The 20,916-nt window shown below is 39.6% G+C and overlaps 1 protein-coding gene across 2 annotated transcripts; it reads left to right on the forward strand.

Moving 5' to 3' along the window:
- The first annotated feature begins 7,234 nt into the window (after nt 1-7,234).
- On the forward strand, nt 7,235-16,686 carry elovl6 (ELOVL fatty acid elongase 6). Of its 2 annotated transcripts, XM_088380116.1 has the most exons (5): nt 7,235-7,569; nt 8,143-8,326; nt 14,011-14,142; nt 15,494-15,645; nt 15,972-16,686. In XM_088380116.1, exons 2-5 carry the CDS (start codon nt 8,307-8,309, stop codon nt 16,406-16,408), a joined length of 741 nt encoding a protein of 246 aa, XP_088236242.1. In that variant the 5' UTR covers nt 7,235-7,569; nt 8,143-8,306; the 3' UTR covers nt 16,409-16,686. The 2 variants fall into 2 exon arrangements, with proteins under 2 accessions (XP_088236242.1, XP_088236232.1); XM_088380106.1 differs by lacking the exon at nt 8,143-8,326 and having other exon boundaries at nt 7,237-7,569.
- Nucleotides 16,687-20,916: the final 4,230 nt, after the last annotated feature.

Below are 20,916 nucleotides of genomic sequence, written 5' to 3' on the forward strand. Positions count from 1 at the left end.
AATAAAATAAAATAAAATAAAATATATATATATATATATATATATATATATATATATATATATATATATATATATATATATATATATATATATATATATATATACACATGTATAAAATATAATATGTACATATAAATGTGACAAAGATTCCCTCCCAGGCTAAAGTTGGCCCCGCCTCAACATACAAAGCTTGTCTCTCAAGTCAAAGTGCATCACTTCATCATACGTTGAGATACGAATTTAATTTGTTTCTTAACCCAGGTTCATGTCCAAGGTTCTTTACTGGTAGCTGAAATTAGACTTGTATATGAAACACCTTAAGACAACAACCACAATGGAGGACAATGGGTGTTTTGAAGGAGTAAAATAGCACTTTATATTACATAGTAATTTATACAAACACAAACAACTGATACAAATGTATTTTTAGAGGATAAAGATTAAATGCCTTCTAATATTGTTATTCAGTCTTTTTACATGTGCTGCAGCACTATTAATGTTCTGGGTGTTTTCCAGAAAACAGGTTTAGTGGAAACCAAAGAGGTCAAGCCTGAAATCAGGGAATCTCTAGGTTTCCAGTTCCAAGAAGAGAGGTAAGTGAAACGCTGAGTCACTCACCATGGCAACTGTCTGTGAAGCTAACCTGCTCCCAAGCAGGTTTTCTATTAGTAACCCAGAGTTCAGCCTGCCTCTTCCTTTCTGACGAGCATAAGATATGGGCTACCCATTTGAAAGAAATCCGATTGACATTGAGAGGCACAAATAATTTGCATTGCCTTGCGTGGGAAAAGGCTATTCAGACTGTGTGGATGTGGTTTCATTCCGGGGGAATTTTTGTTGGAGCAGTATCATTTCACGTGCAAATCCATCATTCATATCGACAACATTCCCCGGCCACATATGTCAAATACAACTGTCAGAGTACAACTGTATGGGGGTAGGGTATGCCAGGTAGTAGTCCTCATGTAATTTTAAATCTCATCATATAGTATCTATACATATTCAATATTTGCCCCTTCTAATTTTTTTCTGCAGTTTGCTCACTATAATGTTTAAGCTCTTCAAACAAATGTTAACATCCCCCAAAAATAACCCAAATAAACAGAAAATGCAGTTTGTATTCGGTATTTTATTTAAAAAATGCTCATACTCGAAAAACCCTCCACCGTTGCCAAATTCAAGCTATTCTGCAAGGAAGAGTTGTCCAGAATATTCACAAAGCATTATGGCCTATTAGGTATAGGAGGCAACTACTTTATCAGACTGAGGCTGGAGCCAGGTGGCTTTGAATAGGTTTTGCATGCTCACTGCTCAGATTCACGCCACTATATTGACAGCCTGGTCATGATTTGCTGTCTCCGTGTGGGAAAACACAATTTAATCTTCATGGGCACTGCATGAGGGAGAATGGGTATGATTACATCAACCAGGGGTGGCCTCAGGCATGATTCGTTTGACACATAAGAGATGATACAGTCACTAATTACACCAGGTACCTTTGGGTAAAATAGTGGCAAAAGGGTTCGGAAAAGTAGCTGAGTCGCTACGTTTGCAACACTGAAGAAAGCCAAGATTTGTTAGAAGGCTCAAACTACGATACAACTGTTTACACATTGGCCAGCAGGGGGTGCCAAATATAATTAAATCTACGCTAGGATTTGAACCAATTTATATCAGAATAATTATATTTCTCTATAATTACAATGTACTTTAAAGCCCTTTCAAACCCATCGGCAGCTGTACTTTACTCCTATTTGAAAACGGATGTCTGTACTTACACTTTACTTTTTTGAATTGACATAAAAATAATATTTTTTCAGTTTTTCCTGTTAAACGGCAAAGTTATGAGACCACATTGCTGCCTAAGATGGTAGAAGTTAGCCTAACGCTAGGTAGCTCTGTTTTCTTTTCAGTACGAGCAATATACAAGTTGGTTTTTTTGAGGGGAACTCAAAATTGAAACAAAAAACAATTTTCCTTTCGTATTGTCTGTACTTTTTATTGAGTAAAGGAGCTTAATCTGTAATTCTACTTTTGCCAGGGGTTCAAGTAGCTGTTCCTCCATTTAAATACTGTGTGTGACCAACACAAATATTATTTAGCTTCAGATTAAATATATTGTATAAATAACTAATATTCCATAAGAAATTAGTTCACCATTGTGTCAAAGGTGGTATTTATATGCCTATAATGTACAGTGGAAAGCTTGAAATAGCATGATGCAGACTTTTTAAACCTAACTACACCAATATTCCACAAAGTGGTGCCACAAATTGTTATGGCCTGATCCCATAATAGCAAACAGATTTTCGGTGAAAAACAAAACAAAAAGCCCCAAAAATGCAAATACGTGAATCTGCAAAAAGCAAAACTGTGAATATGGGTGGGGTGGTGTATGTATACAATAATAAACATTGCTCTAATTGAAGTCGTATGTAGTTTAGTACAAGATCTAGTATTGTACCGGATTTCATTTGATTGGACTGTGCCGCGTACCTAATATTTTGGCCAGTGAGTGTCATAGGCCTGCAGTAAATCTGTCATGTGTGAATCTCATATCCGAACAATAAAAGAATAGAAGGAGGGGGGCTCGAAAGGGAATGGTGGGGCGGCTGTCCTTCGCTCTCACCGCCAAGGTGGGTGTATTCTCCTCACTTTTATGAGGCATCACGGAAGGTAATGAAGCGGAAAAGGTCACGGCCGTGTGGTGTTTTTCATCGTCTCTCAAGAAATAGGTCAGATTGGCACTTTCCACGCCAACACTCTGTGACAGCAGCTGCTGCCCTTTTGCTTAAAACAATATCGTCACCTGGGTCTTATTGGCACATATTACACACAAGATCAGACATGGCACATATGCTATAAGCAGTGTTGTAATGTAAACCATACATTATGAATCCAATTTGTTTGGGGGTTGGGGAGACAAAGGGTATTTACGCGATAGGTCAATGGGGCTGCAGGACTTATTATGGACACTAGATGGCAGCGTGTTGGCGCTCAATGCACTATACACGTTGTTGTTGTTTTTTTATTAGGGCATGCCACCAAACAAAAAAGAAGTACTACATATTTTTTTAATTGACAATCTCATCATACTTAACTCACAAATTTGACAAAATTGACCGACTCAATGTGAAATCTTCCTTGGTTGAACATAATATTAACAGAAAGTATACGAGAGAAAATGTCTAAAGATGGAGTTGGTATGTTTTAACTCTTTTAATACTGTATTTGATTTCAATCGAAGGATTTTGTTTTGGATTAACTTGGGTTACTTTTCAAACTGTCTAAGAAATTGTAGCCAAAAATATGAGGAGAGGCGGCAGTTCGATGAGGAACTTGTAGACAGAACACCACTGCCACAGCTGATTCAACTGAGGTCCAGAACAGATGACAGAGAGCAATATTCCGGGATCATTTGAAATATAGTGACAACTAGCACACATAACCAAACCTCTTCCATTTTTCCCCCACATCAGCTTAATCAATGCCATGTAAAAACGTAATTGCTCGAATGCAAGACATTGAGACATTTACATCCATCCAATTTCTGTACCGCTTGTCCTCAGGGGGGTTGCGAACCTATTCTAGGTAGGTAGGTAGGTAGGTAGGTAGGTAGGTAGGTAGGTAGGTAGGTAGGTAGGTAGGTAGGTAGGTAGGTAGGTAGGTAGGTAGGTAGGTAGGTAGGTAGGTAGGTAGGTAGGTAGCAGAAGCAAATGGTCCAAGACTGCAAGGGAGGCTGAGCTTCACCTAAAATGTAAAAAAAACTAAGTGATCAAGTATATACTGCCGTGTATATCTGACATTGACTAAATATGTGCGACAATGCGCTCAACATTTGTTCAGAATCAGCTTCATATCACTTGTAACGACACGGGTTTCCTCTCACTCATTCCCGCAGCTTCAGAGTGCTTTAAACAGTGTAGACACTGGGCGTCTACCAACTTCAATAGGGAAGCAAAGAATGCAGCGAAACGAGACGAGTTATTGGATAAATGCTGGGCTTTGTCCCGCTCATCGGCTGCCCTTAGGACGCCCAGGGTCTCTGGGGGTGTACAAGGCTGATGATTGGATCAGATCAAACTCCTTGTTTGACCTTCTGCCCTCTGGGAAGAGGTACAGGAGCCTGCGCTCCCGCACCACCAGACTCGCCAACAGCTTCTTTCTCCAGGCTGTTAGGGCCCTGAACTCGCTACCCCCTTCTGCGTAGCGTGCGGCACTGTTGCGCTATTTTCGGGAATGTCTGCTGTACGCGTTTTTACGCTCCTCTTAATTAATTATTTATTTATTTATTGTTGTGTTATTTATTCATTATTTATTCAGCACGCTTTTGTTATACTTGTTTACTGTTTGTCTGTTGTGAGCCATGTCTTGTCACCGTGGGATAGGGGGGAACGAAATTTCGGTTTCTTTGTGTGTCTTTGGCATGTGGAGAAATTGACAATAAAGCTGACTTTGACTTTGACTTTTGACTTTGACTTTGGATGATCTGTCGGAAGCTGAATCTCTTTATTATTGACAGCGAAATGAGTGAATCAGCGATCGAAGGAACAGAAGGTAGTATTTACGTATAAATAAACTGACACATCTTGTGATGTAGGCTGAAATTGTGCTTCTCACCAGACACACAGACAGACCGATTGATTGATTGGTGGTTTGGATGGATGGACGGACGGACCGACGGCTGGACGGACGGACGGATGGACGGATGGACTGATGGATGGATGGATGGATGGATGGATGGATGGATGGATGGATGGATGGACGGACGGACGGACGGACGGACGGACGGACGGACGGACGGACGGACGGACGGATGGATGGACTGTAATGGCCTAGGAAGTGACGCAGGTAAGATTTGTATATCTTTAGAAAGAGGGTGCGTTACAGTTTGGTTCAGTGACATTCCCATGCAGACAACACAGTATTTCTCACAGCAGTTGAGCGTGCCTCAAGGTTTCAAACACAGCTCCACCGACAGAAACCAATCCTTTGTTTTTTTTCCAAGAAAATAGCACGTCAAATCTACAGCTACACAGGCAGGCAGGTAGACAGACAGAGGGACAAACAGACCAATCTATCAATCGGTGGTTTGGTTGGGCGGACGGACGAATGGATGGATGGACGGATGGACGGTAATGGCCTAGGGAGTGAAGTGAAGATTTGTGTTTTTAGAAAAAGGGTGTGTTACAGTTTCGTCAAGTGACATTCCCATACCAAGACAACAGGATATTCCTTATACCTATTGAGTGTGCCTCAAGGGTTCAAACACAGCTACACTGACAGAAACCAATCCTTTGTTTTTGTTTCTAAGAAAATGACACGTCAAATCTATATTTCCATAGTAATGTTTTTGTGGAAACAATAGTCTATCTTTCCGCTTTCTATACTGCTATGTACATTTTACATTCACACAGACAAGAAAGTGGGTTAAAAGTCAAAGCCTTGGTACATAATCGACTATGCCTGCCACTGTTGTACCTGAAGTGTTCAATGACCGAAAGTTCATGAACTTGTTCATGTTCAATGAACAAACGTTCATTAACTCATTCATAATTTGGATGAACATGAACTGAACGCAATGCATTTTTGCTTCGTGAACATTTTTGTGAATGCGTTCATTCTGGGGCCAATGAATGGTTTTGAGTTCACTTTCATTCAAGGATGCCAGGTTTTCTCTTCTTAGACATCAAAATAAAACCCCGCTAAACACACTATAAACAAGGTTTAAATAGGCAGGGGGAAAAGGATATGGGAACTGCGGCGAAAAACATTCGCAAATCAAAATGCGACATGTGCATGGAGACGATGTAAACTGGTCGCACAAATATCCCCACTTGCCCTTTCTTGTCAAACGGCACCAATATGGTATCGTTCTGTGAGAGCGTTCAAGAATTTTAGAAGACATAGTAGTACTCTCAATGGTGTTGAACCACAAATTACTCTTAATAAGATTGTTTAATTTTCTGTATTTCAGATTGTAGGGTAATAGGAGCAACTGCATACTAGTGTGAATGGAATGAGTGAAAACAATGAGAAAATGCCAATATATCGGAGGCTCGCATCAACAACAACAACAAAAAAATTGGCAGAAATAAAAAAAACTATTAACTTTTCATTTTTTGAACGATGAACTTAGTTCATACATTTTCAAAAATGAACTAGTTTAATTTATAAGTTGTGAACTGAACTTTGAACTAGTTCATGTAGAAAATAAACTTTCTCGACACTGATCTTAACTATTGTGAATGATTCGTCTTGCTGGTAATATGCGTGAAGGACTTATTTAGTGTCTTACTATTCATATTTATTCGATGTAATTGCATGACTGGTAGTGAAATTACTACTTGTAACTTACATTGTTATACCCATATTAAATACTTCATCAAAATGTCAAACCCTGCTGGATCTTTTATTTCTACCCCAAATAGGGATTGTGATAGGACGCACGTGATTACACTTTGCTCTTTGCAATTGATTTCTTGATATTTCAGCATAGTTGTTTGTACGAAGATCAATGAAACATAATAAATGATAGTATTTGGAGGTCTACTCCAGTCACTGGTGAATAACATATTTCATTGCGTCTTCATCAGTGCATCAATATGTAAATTCAGCTTGATCCCTTTAAATCAAATAACATTTTGGAGAGGTTTTACAGCCTGCTTTGATAAAATAGTCGACAATTACTTTGAAAAAACTCATTCAATGATTCTAAATTCTAAACAAACATTTCTGATAATAAAAAGACATCATTGGAGAAACCTAAATGCTGGGAATGTTAGAAACACGGAAGTTGATGGCAAACGATAATTGTAAAATACTGATTATAAACATCCAGGTGGGAAAAAGTGAAGTGCCTCTCTTTCCCATAAATAGCACCTCCAGCGGACGTTTGGACTTAGTTCTAAAACCACAACTTTAGTTGCCAATTGTCAATTTTGTATTGTTTGTTAGCAGTAGGTTAAGACGGTAAATGTCAACTGGTAGTGCCACTAAATAACTCGACGTCTCTTTTTGATGACTTTTTCAATAGTTGCCAAAATGCTGCTTTTTGTGAGATGAGTTGAACTAAGTTCACAGCCACCGTACAGTATATTCAGATTGGCGATCGCAATCAAAGCAAAAAAAAAAAAAAAAAAATGACCGAAGGGCGACGAAGCAAGAAAAAAAAAAAAAAAAAAATCTCGGCTGGCGCTAGGACCCGCGGGATCCATCAATTCAACGAGTGGCGGGCGTGGCTATGGTGAAGAAGGCCGGCCGGCGAAGGAGGAAGAGCAGCGTTATCCTGTCTTCGCTCTCAGTCAGTGCATCAGGATTGTCAATTTGACTCCACGCGCGATCGCGACGTCCTGACGGCGGCAAGGGCGATGTGACTGGCGGGCTTCGCCTATACCAGACCTCTTACTACTTCTACTGGCACCACGACAGCCTCTCGCCTTTGTTAAGCTTGACGCCCGAGCTCGCCTCCCCAACCGCCGCCAGTATGTCGGTATTAGCCCTCCAAGAGTACGAGTTCGAAAGGCAGTTCAACGAGGAGGAGGCCATCCGATGGATGCAGGAGAACTGGTAAGACCACGTTCAACTGTGCCATGTTAAATACGTCGAATCCAGCACCCAACGCCTAGTACGGATAAAATATAATCTAACCGCGCTGGCGATTTATCCGCCTCATGTCCGAAGCCGCAGTGGGATGTCCTTGAATCTTGTGTGATTTACTGCTCACATCCTCCGCCCTTATCAACCTCTAGATATCAAGCACCATGATGATGCTAAGGTCATCATGCCATTTGATATGCAGCGAATTAATGAGTCCAAAATGGGCTATATTGAGATCATTTTGCAGCTTGATGGGACAAAATGTGGCTCATATTGTAGCCTGGTAGTGCTGTGCAGAACAATTGAGTTGCCTCTGCATATTTTAATGGTAGGGTCCATTCGCTATATGGGGAAACGTTTTGATTGTATACCTCAAATGTCTAATTTTATGTACATTCTCTCACAAAATACTTTAAAGGCAGAGTTGAGCCAGCATTGTAGTGCCTTTCAGCCATCTGCTGTGTCCTTTGCTGACTTATTCAAGGCTCACTGCATGAACTTGCCATCAACATTAGTCACATAACATCACATTTTCATTTCCAGTGAATGTATGAGGCCGCATGGGTCAGCAGCACGGGAGCCTGCCATCCCCTGGCACTAAGAAAGCACCAATCAGACGCCTCTTCTGATGTCTGCTGACAGAGCAGCAGCCAATCGGATCGCAGATCTGCTATGCAGGCTTCAGTCTTGTAGTAGATGTCACCCACATGGTCTTTCTCGGCAAAGTGTGAGGTCCTTAATCTTAAACTATAGGGCAAAGGAGGCAGGGGAGCAACAAATGTTCATCAGCATAAACATCAAGGGCCCTGAAACCTTATCTCCATAGCCAAACTAGTGCAACCAGTCACAAATGCTTATCAAAGAGGATTGTTGTTGGGCTTCTCCCAAAGCGGTTTAGTTTACCAAGGGAATGGACAAAAGAAGCTACCCCAAAAAGTGTCAAGAAAATATAATTAGCAAGCAAAGACTCTAACAAGTTCATTGTTCATTTATGTGTACTTTCTCATCTTGATAAGTTCACTCCACGCATACAGTTTACATAGCCCATAGATTGACGGACGGTCTCACAGATGTCATTTGCTATGCCCTTATCTTGGACATCAGTTTACATAAGCAACCACAAGTTCATCAAGGCCAAGAAAGGACTGTAAAAGTTCAAAGACAAAGAATGTGTCTGATTGTCATTTACCAGATGAAAGTTGCTATTTAAACAACGCTTACTGTTTCCGTCTTAAAGCCAGAGTTGCACAAACTATATACACAGTATAGGGAGATAATGTCATGAGTACAGGAGCGTGGGGCAGCAGTGTGTAACCATCAAAATAATACTTTTCAAACTTTTTTTTTCAATTTGTTTTTACAGTAGAAGTGCTTGTTTTGTGCCATTGCGGGGTTAAATTAGCAGAATAACCACACAATTGTGAAGATTTTGTTCTTGTTTTTAGTCTGTGCCTCTTTGGCAGCATTTTGCGTAGTCATGTCAAAGGTGGAAAGTTATTTGACAAAAAACCCCACCTCATCACAACCTTGTGATGAGGTGGGTTTTTTTTTTTGTCCGTCTTGCTCAACAAGTTGCCATCTCAAAGTCTCTCATTGCCAAGGTAATGAAAGTAGTACTTTATTTACATTTGCGTCACAGTCAAGAAAGATGTTGTGACTAGTGGCTCATTTGTGTGCTTAGGGGGCCACCTCCTCAAAATACAGCCAAGGCATAAACTGTGCTAAAAATGTAGATTTGTAGGGCCTTTTGACAAAGGCACACATTATGAAGATGGCTGTTAACAGTTTTAAAAACTGCCTGACTAAAATTAGTCTATTTCGAGGGTGTGGTCTTGAAAATAATGCTGCAGCTTTTGAGGGTCTGAACCATGGCGAAAATTTGAATCCGAACGATCAAGCTTTATGTAAGCTTCTGTTTTTTTGAAGTGGCGAAAAAACAGAGCCACAGTTTATTGAACAGCCAAAGTGGCCAAACATCACAAATATGAAATTCAAAGTCTTGTGACGAGCTACTTTAGATTGCACTGCATTAATGGTATTTTGATTCATTTCAGTGGTTAATTGATTTGACTTTGGAGTCAGTTCAGTTGGGATCTTGGAAAGAATTAAACGTGTAAGCCAAGGTACCAACTTAATTCTAAAAATAATTTGTTGATCTTCAAGGATTTGGTATAATGTTTGGAATTGTTTTTCAATTCGACTCCTGCATTATTCTTCTATATATCACATTGGTATATGAGTAAGAGGAGTGAAGAACTTTCAGAGAGACTTAACTGTAGATTTCCCCAGTTGTTGATTAAAAAAAAAAAACGTAGTAAAATCTCGGCACATCTTTGCCTCTGACTCACTTGGATAGCATTGCATCACTAAATGACTCTGCCTCAAAGAATTTATCTTGATTTGTTGCTCAAACATGGTAAGTGACAGGTAATATTTCTTTCCAATGTCTGTCCACTGTCAGCACAACCCTACCCTTAGTATGTGCCTGACGTAAATGACACGTGGAGCAATTGCACAACGCTCACCGGGGTTGTCTACTCTTTAGCACTGCACCCACTATAAAACCATAAAATCAGAAATAAACAATTTTACTGAATTAATTGTCAAACTCATTGCTGTAATGTTGTCCAAACGTTTAAAAGAAAATAGCTTTCTTTTACTCACATGTGCACAAGTCAATACCCTGTGGCATTTTGGGAAAATGCTACATTTGTAGCATTTAGCTACAGATAACGTTCGAACTTATTTGCAGTTACGTTCTGCCAGTTATGTTAGCCCACATTGGCAGCTCCACGCTTTCATACAAATAAACTCCAATCCGATACAGACGTGTGAGGCTAAACTGAAGCATTATTAAAGATATTTGTTAATTGGTACAGGCTTTTCTTGTGTACGATTTTTTTTTTAAATTAAAATCATTGCTGTGTAAACATACAGTCTATAATCCCTAAAATGTTATGAAACACTGTGTTAGATCCCCGATGTGTTCAAGTAGTTCAACATGATCGGCCCAAATGAGATTGCTCACCTACTACCAACTTTTTTTTTTTTTTTTTTTGTGGCCATGTTGGCCAATTCATTTTGCTCTTTTAGATGCGTGATGTAATCAGGGCCGTAGGTGCTTTTACTAATTGGATTACATGCACATGGTTCCTGCTCCTACCAGTCACCTCTCAGTCTCTATTAATCATGCCACTGTATTATTATATTCACTGTGGTTCCTCTCCTCACTTGTCAAATTATCTCGCCCGTGCCTACATTATAGGGCCTAACCAATATGAATTCTTTGAGGCTGATGCCGGTATTTGAAAGATAGTAAAATGATAACTGATTAATCGAATGATTAATTCTAAGAATACACGCCTAGCATCATGTTTTTTCTGTCACTTATACCTAACATATGAATTAAAGATACAACATTTTACCATACTTTGCCCTTCAGTATTTGTTTAATTTTTAAACCGAGAAAAATTTAGGGACAAATTAAAAACTACCTAAAAAAAATATTATACCTTTGCGAATTATTCATACAATACCGTTCAGAAGTTTGGGGTCACCCAGACAATTTAGTGCTTTCCATGAAAACTAACATAATTGCACAAGGGTTTTCTAATCATCCATATTAGCCTTCTAGTACAATTGGCAAACACAATGGACCGTTAGAACACTGGAGGGATGGTTGCTGGAAATGGGCCTTTATACACCTATGCTGAGATTGCATTAAAAAACAGACGTTTGCGGCTAGAATAGTCATTTACTACATTAACAGTGGACAAAGCGTATTCCTGATTAGGTCACTGGAAAAAATAGCAATTTAATTTTTAAAATAAGGACATGTATTTTGAATGGTAGTGTACAAATAAATCTATTTAGAAATGAGTTTAGAAATGTTTCTGGTCTTGTACTTGCTGCAAATCTGGTTATTGTACAGGTGGAACAACTTTGATTTCATTTGTTTATTTAGGCAAACACATAAACAACACTTGTATTACAGATTCATTTCACATTTGTTTGACATAACTTGTTGAAAAGGGAAGCGGGAGGAAGTAATTTTACTTATCTAGTCCCGTCCTGATTACAACCAAGGTTTCACTGCCAGACACACAATCTAAATTACTACAGTGCGACCTATATACCATAAAGAGAAAAGTAAGAAAACCATTGATTTGACCAGTATCACATGATTTGAATACAACAGTAACAATTATTCTAGAAGTTTGAACAAAAAGTTGAAAACAGAAATTTGACTAGTATAACATAATTTGAATACAGCAATACCTGTATAAACTGGAGGTTTGACCAGAATAACATTTGATTTGAATACAGTAATAGCAAATAGACGTTTGGCTAACAGTTGTATCAATTTGTTTTGAATTCAGCCATGAAGTTGATTTGTTTTAACAGTCAATTTCGAGACTTTAAAACCATAGCAATGCAACGACCGAATGAACGAACGAACGAACGAAGTACGTATTGTCAGGCACACATAACAGAGAGTTAAACTAAAATGGGAAACATGTTGAGTCACTGTTGATTTCATAAACATACCTTTTGGAATGCTCCGTTCAGCCCACTATTGTAAACAGGTCTGGCTGGAGTTCTCACTAGTAGGTTACTGAGAAGACAGACAGTGCACTGAACCCATTCTGCACCACTCAAACGCCATCCAGCTATTCAGAGACTAATAGATTAATCAGCCAAAATGTGACGATATTGCACATTTTGGAAAAAAGCTATGATTGGCCGATTGAACTCATTGACTGCCTGCTATTTTCTGAGCAGCCAACCTGCTCGCTGCCAACTGTTTTGGGGACTTTTGACCTATGTTTCAAGACCGTAATTGGCAGGAGAACATAGGACGGTTTCACCAAAAGCACATTATTTTCAACTGAAAAGCTAAGAAAACAACTTTTACCATACTCCCAATTTGTACGTCAGTAGTTCATACTGGCATGAATGTTACAGTTTATCCAGTCTTGCGTTCCATGCTGCTCATGACATTGCAAATGTCGCATGTCTGATGTGATGACATCACAAAGATGTGTCAAACATTGCACAAATAATTTGACCATAGGTGGGGAAAAAAAAAAAAAAACACTGCATTATTTGGCTAGGCATGTTGCTGCTGTCTGGAGTCATCCTCACGTCTTGAAAACCACCATTGGGCCGCCAATTGAGCACTGGTTCACTGAGGAGACGTTTGGCTCATTCTCTGTGCCTGAATCTTTTTTTCCCTTCATTCCTTTCATGCAACCTTTCCCCCCCGCTCCTTCCTGTTTCCTCATTCCCTTTCTTCTGATTTACGTTCCTTTTTTTTCATGCCAAATTTTTTCCTTCTACCCTACCTTATTTTCAGACCATCCTTCCTTCCCACCTTCCCTCTTGACAACCATCATTTAGTACTACCTATCGGCCTGCCTTCTTTTCAAACAATTCGGTTTCTTCTAGTTTTCCTTTTATTTTATTTCTCTCTTCCACTTTCTTTCGCTTTCTTCTTGCTTTCAGTCTCATTGTTTTCTGTTTAACGGTTTATCTTCCATCCCACCCTCAACATTACTCTATTTCATTCACTTGTGCTATTAGAATGAATGAGAAAATAAAAAAGACTGAAGTGATACTACATCGACAATCTAATCATAATCTTGGTGCCCAATGCCAAATATAACAAGATGACTATGTATAAGCCTTGAAAGGAGAATACAATGTCGATTGATCCCCACCGCACCGCACCCCACCCCACCCTACTGTTCTGAGGTGCATTGAGAAGGAATGATGTCATCCTGCAGTCTGGCCTTGGCGTTGCTGCTGAGCAAAGGCCTCTGTTTTCTTGTCATTTGATGGACACAAATTAACAGTTGTCACACATCTCTCACGTCTGGATTTACAAGTATATGTTTTGTATTTTGTTGTTTACTTTTTAGTCCTTGTTTTGTGTACCTTACCCTTCGTTTACATTGGCCTTCAGCAGAGCAGTGCCAGCCCCCGCTTATCTTGAACAGAGAAAGGCTGCAACTGCGAGGCATTTGAGGCGAAACGGCACCATTGATAAGATTCCGGGGGCAGTCGGAACAATGTAACTAAATCACGTCAGCCGCATAAAAAGCGTTTGTAGTTGTCACTCCAATTTTGTTTGCTAAACAAGACAGTGATGAGGTGAGCATTTGTTGCTTGGCCTGCCCTGGCCACCATTGCCTTTCCATTAAATCAGGCACCAATCAATTGGACTGTCTTCTGAAAAGTGGTTTTCTATGTGTTGAATGAATCTGTACAATACGCGCTTCAGGTTTTGAGTAGAACTACTGCTCTAAATGAACTTTTCGGTGATATTCTAGTTTATTGAGATGCACACGGACTATGTTGTTGACCACTGTTGTAGTAGTATGCATTTATGTTGTTGGTTGCCTTGTGCAGGAAGAAGTCCTTCCTTTTTTCCGCCCTCTACGCCGCCTGCATCCTCGGCGGCCGACATGTCATGAAGCAACGCGAGAAGTTTGAGCTGAGGAAGCCCCTGGTGCTCTGGTCCCTTACACTCGCCGTTTTCAGGTGGGATAAAGAAATGTGAAATGATATAATGTGTTAATAATTTCACACATAAATCGCTCCTGAGTACAAGTTGCACCTCCGGCCAAACTATGAAAAAAACTGCGCCTTATAGTCCGGAAAATACGGTACTTCAAAATCAGTGCAGTCGTTTGCAGTGTCCGCTAAACAGAACTGTTCTTGTTCTAAGTTTATTTGAAATATTTTTATTTAACCAAAGCTACATCCCAACGTTTTGGGCATCAGCAAAGCGTGTTGTTTTCCAAATGTTTTAAGATTTTTGATCACAGTTAGAAGAAAAAAAAGTATTTACAACACAAAAAATTGGGGTCTATGACCAAAGCGTCAGACAGAATGTAGCGTAGATTCGAAGCGCGTTCTATCGAGTTTTCGGTGTACCATGATAAGAATTGCACAAATTGAGAGCTTAGGAGTTTCACACGTAAATATGACAGGACTTATGATCCTGACACAGCTTGTCATGTCAAACTCAAATTACATTACCCTTAATAAATGGCATGCAAATTATTTTACTTTTAAAATGTGTCGTAACGTCCACGAACTACCCAGGCTATACGTAGCTCCTGAATGACTGACATACAAAAATGTTAGGTGCTGAGTCATGTGTATCGTTTACACATACTTTCTTGACGCCAATTGCGACTTTCATGAATCTTAAAAAAAAATGTGTGTGTGAAAAGCAAATAGCGACCAGGCAAGGGTTCAATGTATACCCATTTTGTCACTTGATAATGAGGCTCAAGGCTTGTCAAGGCAGAATTTGCTTTCGACGGCTAAACGGATGATATTAGAACAATTTTAGTTTCTTACCAGGCGCACAATGGGCTCCGTGTCGCAGCTAATAAAGCTCTGAGCCCACCGCAGACCGTGTTAGCCAGCCACAACTGATAAGGTAGCCAGGAAGAACTCCCGGCCGCGTTGCCCGGCCAACCAAGCAAGAAGCTCTCTGCCCGCTAGCATTTGCCGGCGCCGCCAGACCTCTCTGTCATTACCGGCCGCTGTCCATCCAGCCAAAGCAGGAGATGCAGTGTCATATCTCTGCTGAAAACCAGTTGCATTCCGAATATAAACGTCCACAGCAGTAAATGAGTTAGGTCTCATATTTGTGGTTCACTATCAATTCTCAATTAGGACACCTTGGTGTGAGTACAGCCTTTAGTTTGTAGCTATTGTGCTAATGTATGCTAGATGTTGTTGACTGAAGAACCAGTTAAAGCAATCCGATCCAATGTTGTATAATGTCATGCAGCACTGAATATTAACAAGCGAACAAAAAGGCTTTTTGTGTCAAAGGCCTCTGTTCAATGATTGGTTTTCTTTGTTTTCCATGCAGTATATTTGGCGCTGTCCGCACTGGAAGTTACATGACATACATCCTCATGACCAAAGGGCTCAAACAGTCAGTTTGCGACCAGAGCTTTTACAATGGGCCCGTCAGCAAATTCTGGGCCTACGCATTTGTGCTAAGCAAAGCACCAGAATTGGGTAAGTAGTTCAGGTTCACATTGCAGGCAAATCTGACCCTGTTAGGATTTTTTCCCAATATGCGACGTGTATCTGGACTCTTTTGTACCCTTTGTTGTGCGCGACAACCCCCCCCCCCCCCCCCCCCCCCCCCCCTTGCTTATGCATATGATGTCCCTACATATGCAGTTACAGGAAACATAGTCTTCTATTAGTTTGAAATAGAAAAACTAAACATAAGGTGGCACACACACATACACGCAAGAACTCGGTGAACGTATGTGCTTGTCTGACCCTTCTTTGGACTGGATGCCATTAACGAACTTAATGTTTTTGTCCACGTGCAGGTGACACACTGTTCATTGTGCTAAGGAAGCAGAAGCTGATCTTCTTGCACTGGTACCACCACATCACTGTGCTACTGTACTCTTGGTATTCGTACAAAGACATGGTAGCTGGCGGGGGCTGGTTCATGACCATGAACTACCTAGTGCACGCCGTCATGTACTCTTACTATGCACTGCGGGCGGCCGGCTTCAAGGTGTCGCGCAACTTTGCCATGTTCATCACGCTGACACAGATCACTCAGATGCTGATGGGCTGCGTGGTCAACTACTTGGTGTACTCCTGGATGCAGCAGGGCCATGAGTGCCCATCGCACATGCATAACATCGTGTGGTCATCGCTCATGTACCTCAGCTACTTTGTGCTCTTTGTGCAGTTCTTCTGGGGGGCTTACATGGGAAAGACCAAAACAGCCACTGCTATAAAAAAGACTGAGTAGAAAAGGCAAAAAAAACAAAAAGAAGATGATGAGGACTGATGGCGGGATGATAGGTGGACCACCGTGATGAAGCCATTGCAAACTGGTGTTAAAAAAACAACTAAAGTTCCTCATAGTCTTAAATCAGATGATCACAAAAATCTGCTACAAACTTGTGTTTACTTGACTTTTTAAACATTACTACAGTACATATGAAGAATTGTTTGTCTCGTCTGTCTCTCTGTGTGTGTTCTGTTATTTTATGTTATGTCTATCCAAATAAAAGTTGTCAATTTTCACCCTTTTCTCAAGTATTTGCCACATTTTCTCAGACAGTAGTTTAGTCATTTGCTCATTGAAAAATTCAGATATCAGGACACAAAAATAGACATTCCAGTACTTCCAGAATGATCTGTGCTTCTGGGGCAGTGTGGTTTGTATGTCTCCTTTACAATCCTGTGGGTCTGGGTTTGAAACTGTAAATATTGATGGATGAAAAAATATTTCTGGCTGGTTTGTTGGGAAAGTGTTTTTCTTTTCGAAAGGAAAGGGAACAATCGTGCAATTTGTTAAATTTGACTTAAAGGGCCAATGTATAAATGGTGTCTGCTGTGCTCATGTGCTTTTGCACTGTAATGATGTTCAAAAAAACATGCAATACTTACACAGTGCTTGTAATCTTATTTTTGTCCTAAAAGCACAACTATTAATCAAAAGAAAAATTACCATGTTGAATTCTAGGCAGTTTAAATCCATACTGTTTGACTCGTGCAAATGCAAATAAAATGTATTTTTAATTGTATGAAGTTTCTTCTGAAAGTTGCTGTATAAAAGTTAGAAAATCAGAAGGCCTATTTTGTTAATTAAAACCTATTCTCACTGCATTTCATCATTTTTTAAAATTCTGTGTACAATAATTTTTCATTATTCAACCCTCGTTTTAAACCTTATTTTAAAACCCTAATTTTAATTTGAAACCCTATTTCAAACTGTTAACCCTAATTTGAAACCCTACTTAGAAATCCTGAATCAATTTTTAAACATTTTTTTCAAAACTCTAACTCTAGTTTAAAACCATACTTTAAAACCCTAACCCTAATTTTAAACCCTACTTCAAAAGCCCAACCCTAATTTGAAGACATCCTTAGAAATCCTGACTCCTTTGTGAAACCATTTTTTGAAACTCTAACCGTAGTTTAAAACCATACTTAAAAACCCTAACCCTAGTTTGAAACATATTTCAAAACCATAATTTGAAGCCCTCCTTAGAAATCCTGACTCATTTTTGAAGCCATTCCTTGAAATCCTAACCCTAGTTTGAAACTCTGACCCGAGTTTGAAACCCCAACCCGATGTAGAAACCCTACTTTGAAACCCTAATCCTAGTTTGAAACCCTACTTCAAAACCTTATCTCGAGTTTGAACCCATAATGTGAAACCCTATCCCTTGAAAGTGTAACCTCATTTGAAACACCCTAGTTTGAAACCCTTAATTGAATCCCTAACCCTAGTTTGAAACCCTGATTTGGAAGCCTACCAAGTTTAAAACCCTACTTCCAAACTCTTAACCCTAGTTTAAAACCCTAATCATAGTTTGAAACGCTAGTTGGAAACCCTAACCTAGTTTGAAACCCTACTTACAAACCCTAACTTTACCTGACTTTTTTGTCGTCTTTAGTGCGGGGAACAGATAATGGTCCGAATGAAACTGCCAGGCACGTGTAATCTCCATCCTCAGTGCCATTTCCGCCTGTGAATTATAGTCAGTTACGCATCACTTGTGTGTCTTGCCATACACTGCCACCAAACGGTCAAGTTTTGTTAGTGCATCTTATTTAACCAAAAACAAGATACAAGTCAGACGCCGGCGTGCAAGTAAAAAACAAATCGGACATAAACCTACAATTGGGGAGGAATATAACTGTTAAAATAGCCAAGTATTGATTTTGTGATTTGACAAAATTGCCATCAGTCATGTATCCACTAAACTGGACATTGTTCATCAGCAGCTATATTTTGACTACAATTTATAGTATTGCTGCAACTTTGTTGGTTTTGAAAATACTTCATCTGTAGTACTTCTTTTAATTGAAACTCAATTTACTTATTACTTTCGCAATATTTTAAATATTTTAGTCCTCATATGACAATAAGGATTCTTGTCCTTGTGTTTTGTAGCGGTCAGGCACAGAGCATGCTCTAATGAGGAAGATGTCAGTAAAAAAGAAAATGAGTAAATGTTAGCAGAAGATATAGTGAAACTAAGGATGCTGAGTAAGGTGTGGATACCAAGAAAGATGATCATTAAATCAATATGCTAATTATTTTCAGGTCTTTGGTGTTGTCTTGTGGCGTTTTAGTGACCTGGCAAATGAGATTTTTGCGATACAAGTCATTGCCGGGCAATTTTTGTCTCGAGTTGTGTGCACACATTTGAGTGACAAGCGGTTGATGGCGGCAGCTAGTTATACAACAGACAGCCATTTAACAGACAGTGAATAATTCTATGAATAAAGTTCCAAGTGCTCAAGCTCCATATTTGTACTGCTTGTTGCAACTCACAATAATACTGCAGCTTTCTGAGGAGTTTAGACCATTGTCTCCTTGCAGACAGTCATCCAAGGTTGGGCTGACCATCTACCATACAAATGCCTGGTGCTCTGGCGTCTCATCAATTAATTTCCTTCATTTTACCCAAGAAGCAGGCCCACAAATTTGAGTGAAGCAGCCCAGTAAATCATTTCCAATATAGACAGCAAATGGAAACGAGAGCTCCATGGTATGGGGGTAGGTAGTCAGGAGTCATGCTTGAATACAAATTCAACTGTCTTTAGAATAAAACATTTGATTCTTGCAGTTGCGTTCAGTGCATCATATATATTTTAGTACCACATAGGACCACTGCATGTATATTTAAAAACAGAAATGATAGCAGTTCTTTATTACTGAGTCAAAAATTTAATAAAATTGCTGATAGGTGAGTACTAATTGGTATTTTTACGTGTTGTGAATTTGTGGCATACAGACCAAGCATTCTCACACTTGCACGTTAGAATAAAACATTTGATTCTTGCAGTCAATTGTGTTCAATGCATCATATATATTTTAGTACCACATAGGACCACTGCATGTTCTTATTACTGAGTTGAAAATGTACTAAAATTGCTGCTAGGTGAGTACTAATTGGTTTGTTTACGTGTTGTGAATTTGTGGCATACAGACCAGCATTCCCACACTTGCACGTGCATTATTTTTTTCCCCCAAAGTCGTTAAAATATACAGTACGTAATCATAATCTGTAAGACATTTGCAAAATCAATTTCTATATTGTAAAATGGGTTAGAAATGAAATAGTGCTGATACTAACACTATTCAGGTTGGGTCTTGCTCCCTAACCCCTACTACTAGCAAAGGTTTTCTGTCACACATTCTCATTAGAAGCTAACCACATGTCGACAGTCAATTCAAATGTAAAATGTAGCAGTCATTTCAAATGCACTGTCGCCATCCACTGGATAGTAGAAGCTTCGACAGCTTATGAATTATTTCTGCACCCGTAATGGACATGAAAGCAAGATCCTCTGGTGAAGATCAATGGTAATACTTTAAAACTCCGTGGTGTCTCTTCAGGATGCAAAAGTTCCAGGACAGCTTCCAGGATTGCATTGTGGCTTGTGTGTTTATGCATTAAGACCCCTGCATTCCCCCTCCCTCCACTATTGTGATTTTTAAATCAGCCTAAATCCTTGTAAAAGGCAGTGTAACATTGTCCCCGCAGTAGAGGCGCGGTGTGACCCGGAGGATCAGTGCCAAAGCCTCTGAGTGGCTCGCTAATTCCCCACCAAAGACCTCATCAGCTGTCATCCCGGCTGGAATGGAGTCGGGAGCAAGGCGGGCAAAGCTCGTCCCATCTGGCAGGAAAACAACGAAACCACTGTTGCAAATTGGCCATTAGTTTTCTGCAAAAAGTATCTTCGTTCCTTTACAAAGTTAATGTATGATAATATAAAACAGTTTAGATATTTTCTTTTTAGGGAGGTGCAACATCCAAGGTTAATCTTTTTCTTTAATCAAATAAATAATCTAGATTCTAGCATAACATTAACAGTCTGACTTATGATTTTAAAACAGTCCAGTATTATGTTTATGGATGCCCATTAGCCGTAGGCTGAGTTGCACTGTGCTAAAGCCAGGTTCCACTTCCCGTCCTTTGATTAAATGAAACGGGGAACACGGAAACAATCTTCAGTCACGTCATAGGCCATTTCATATGACAATAACGATATTTATTATTTTGAAGTGACATCAAATAGACCTATATCAATTGAGAAATGCACCTTGCCAGAATTCTTCTGTAATTTCCATGCAGTTTTAGCTAATATAGAGCGGTGAAATTTGCATTTTCGGTGTAAAAATTAAATTTGGTATTCAAAAAGTCTTTTTTCAAACTTGAGTCTTGGAAAAGAGGGTCGTCTTATATTCGGGCCAATACGGTAATATCGATACCGCTATATGCAACAAGCATATCG

The sequence above is a fragment of the Syngnathus floridae genome, chromosome 1 (assembly GCF_059516105.1).
Source record: "Syngnathus floridae isolate MCC-2025c chromosome 1, RoL_Sflo_1.0, whole genome shotgun sequence".
Taxonomy (NCBI): domain Eukaryota; kingdom Metazoa; phylum Chordata; class Actinopteri; order Syngnathiformes; family Syngnathidae; genus Syngnathus; species Syngnathus floridae.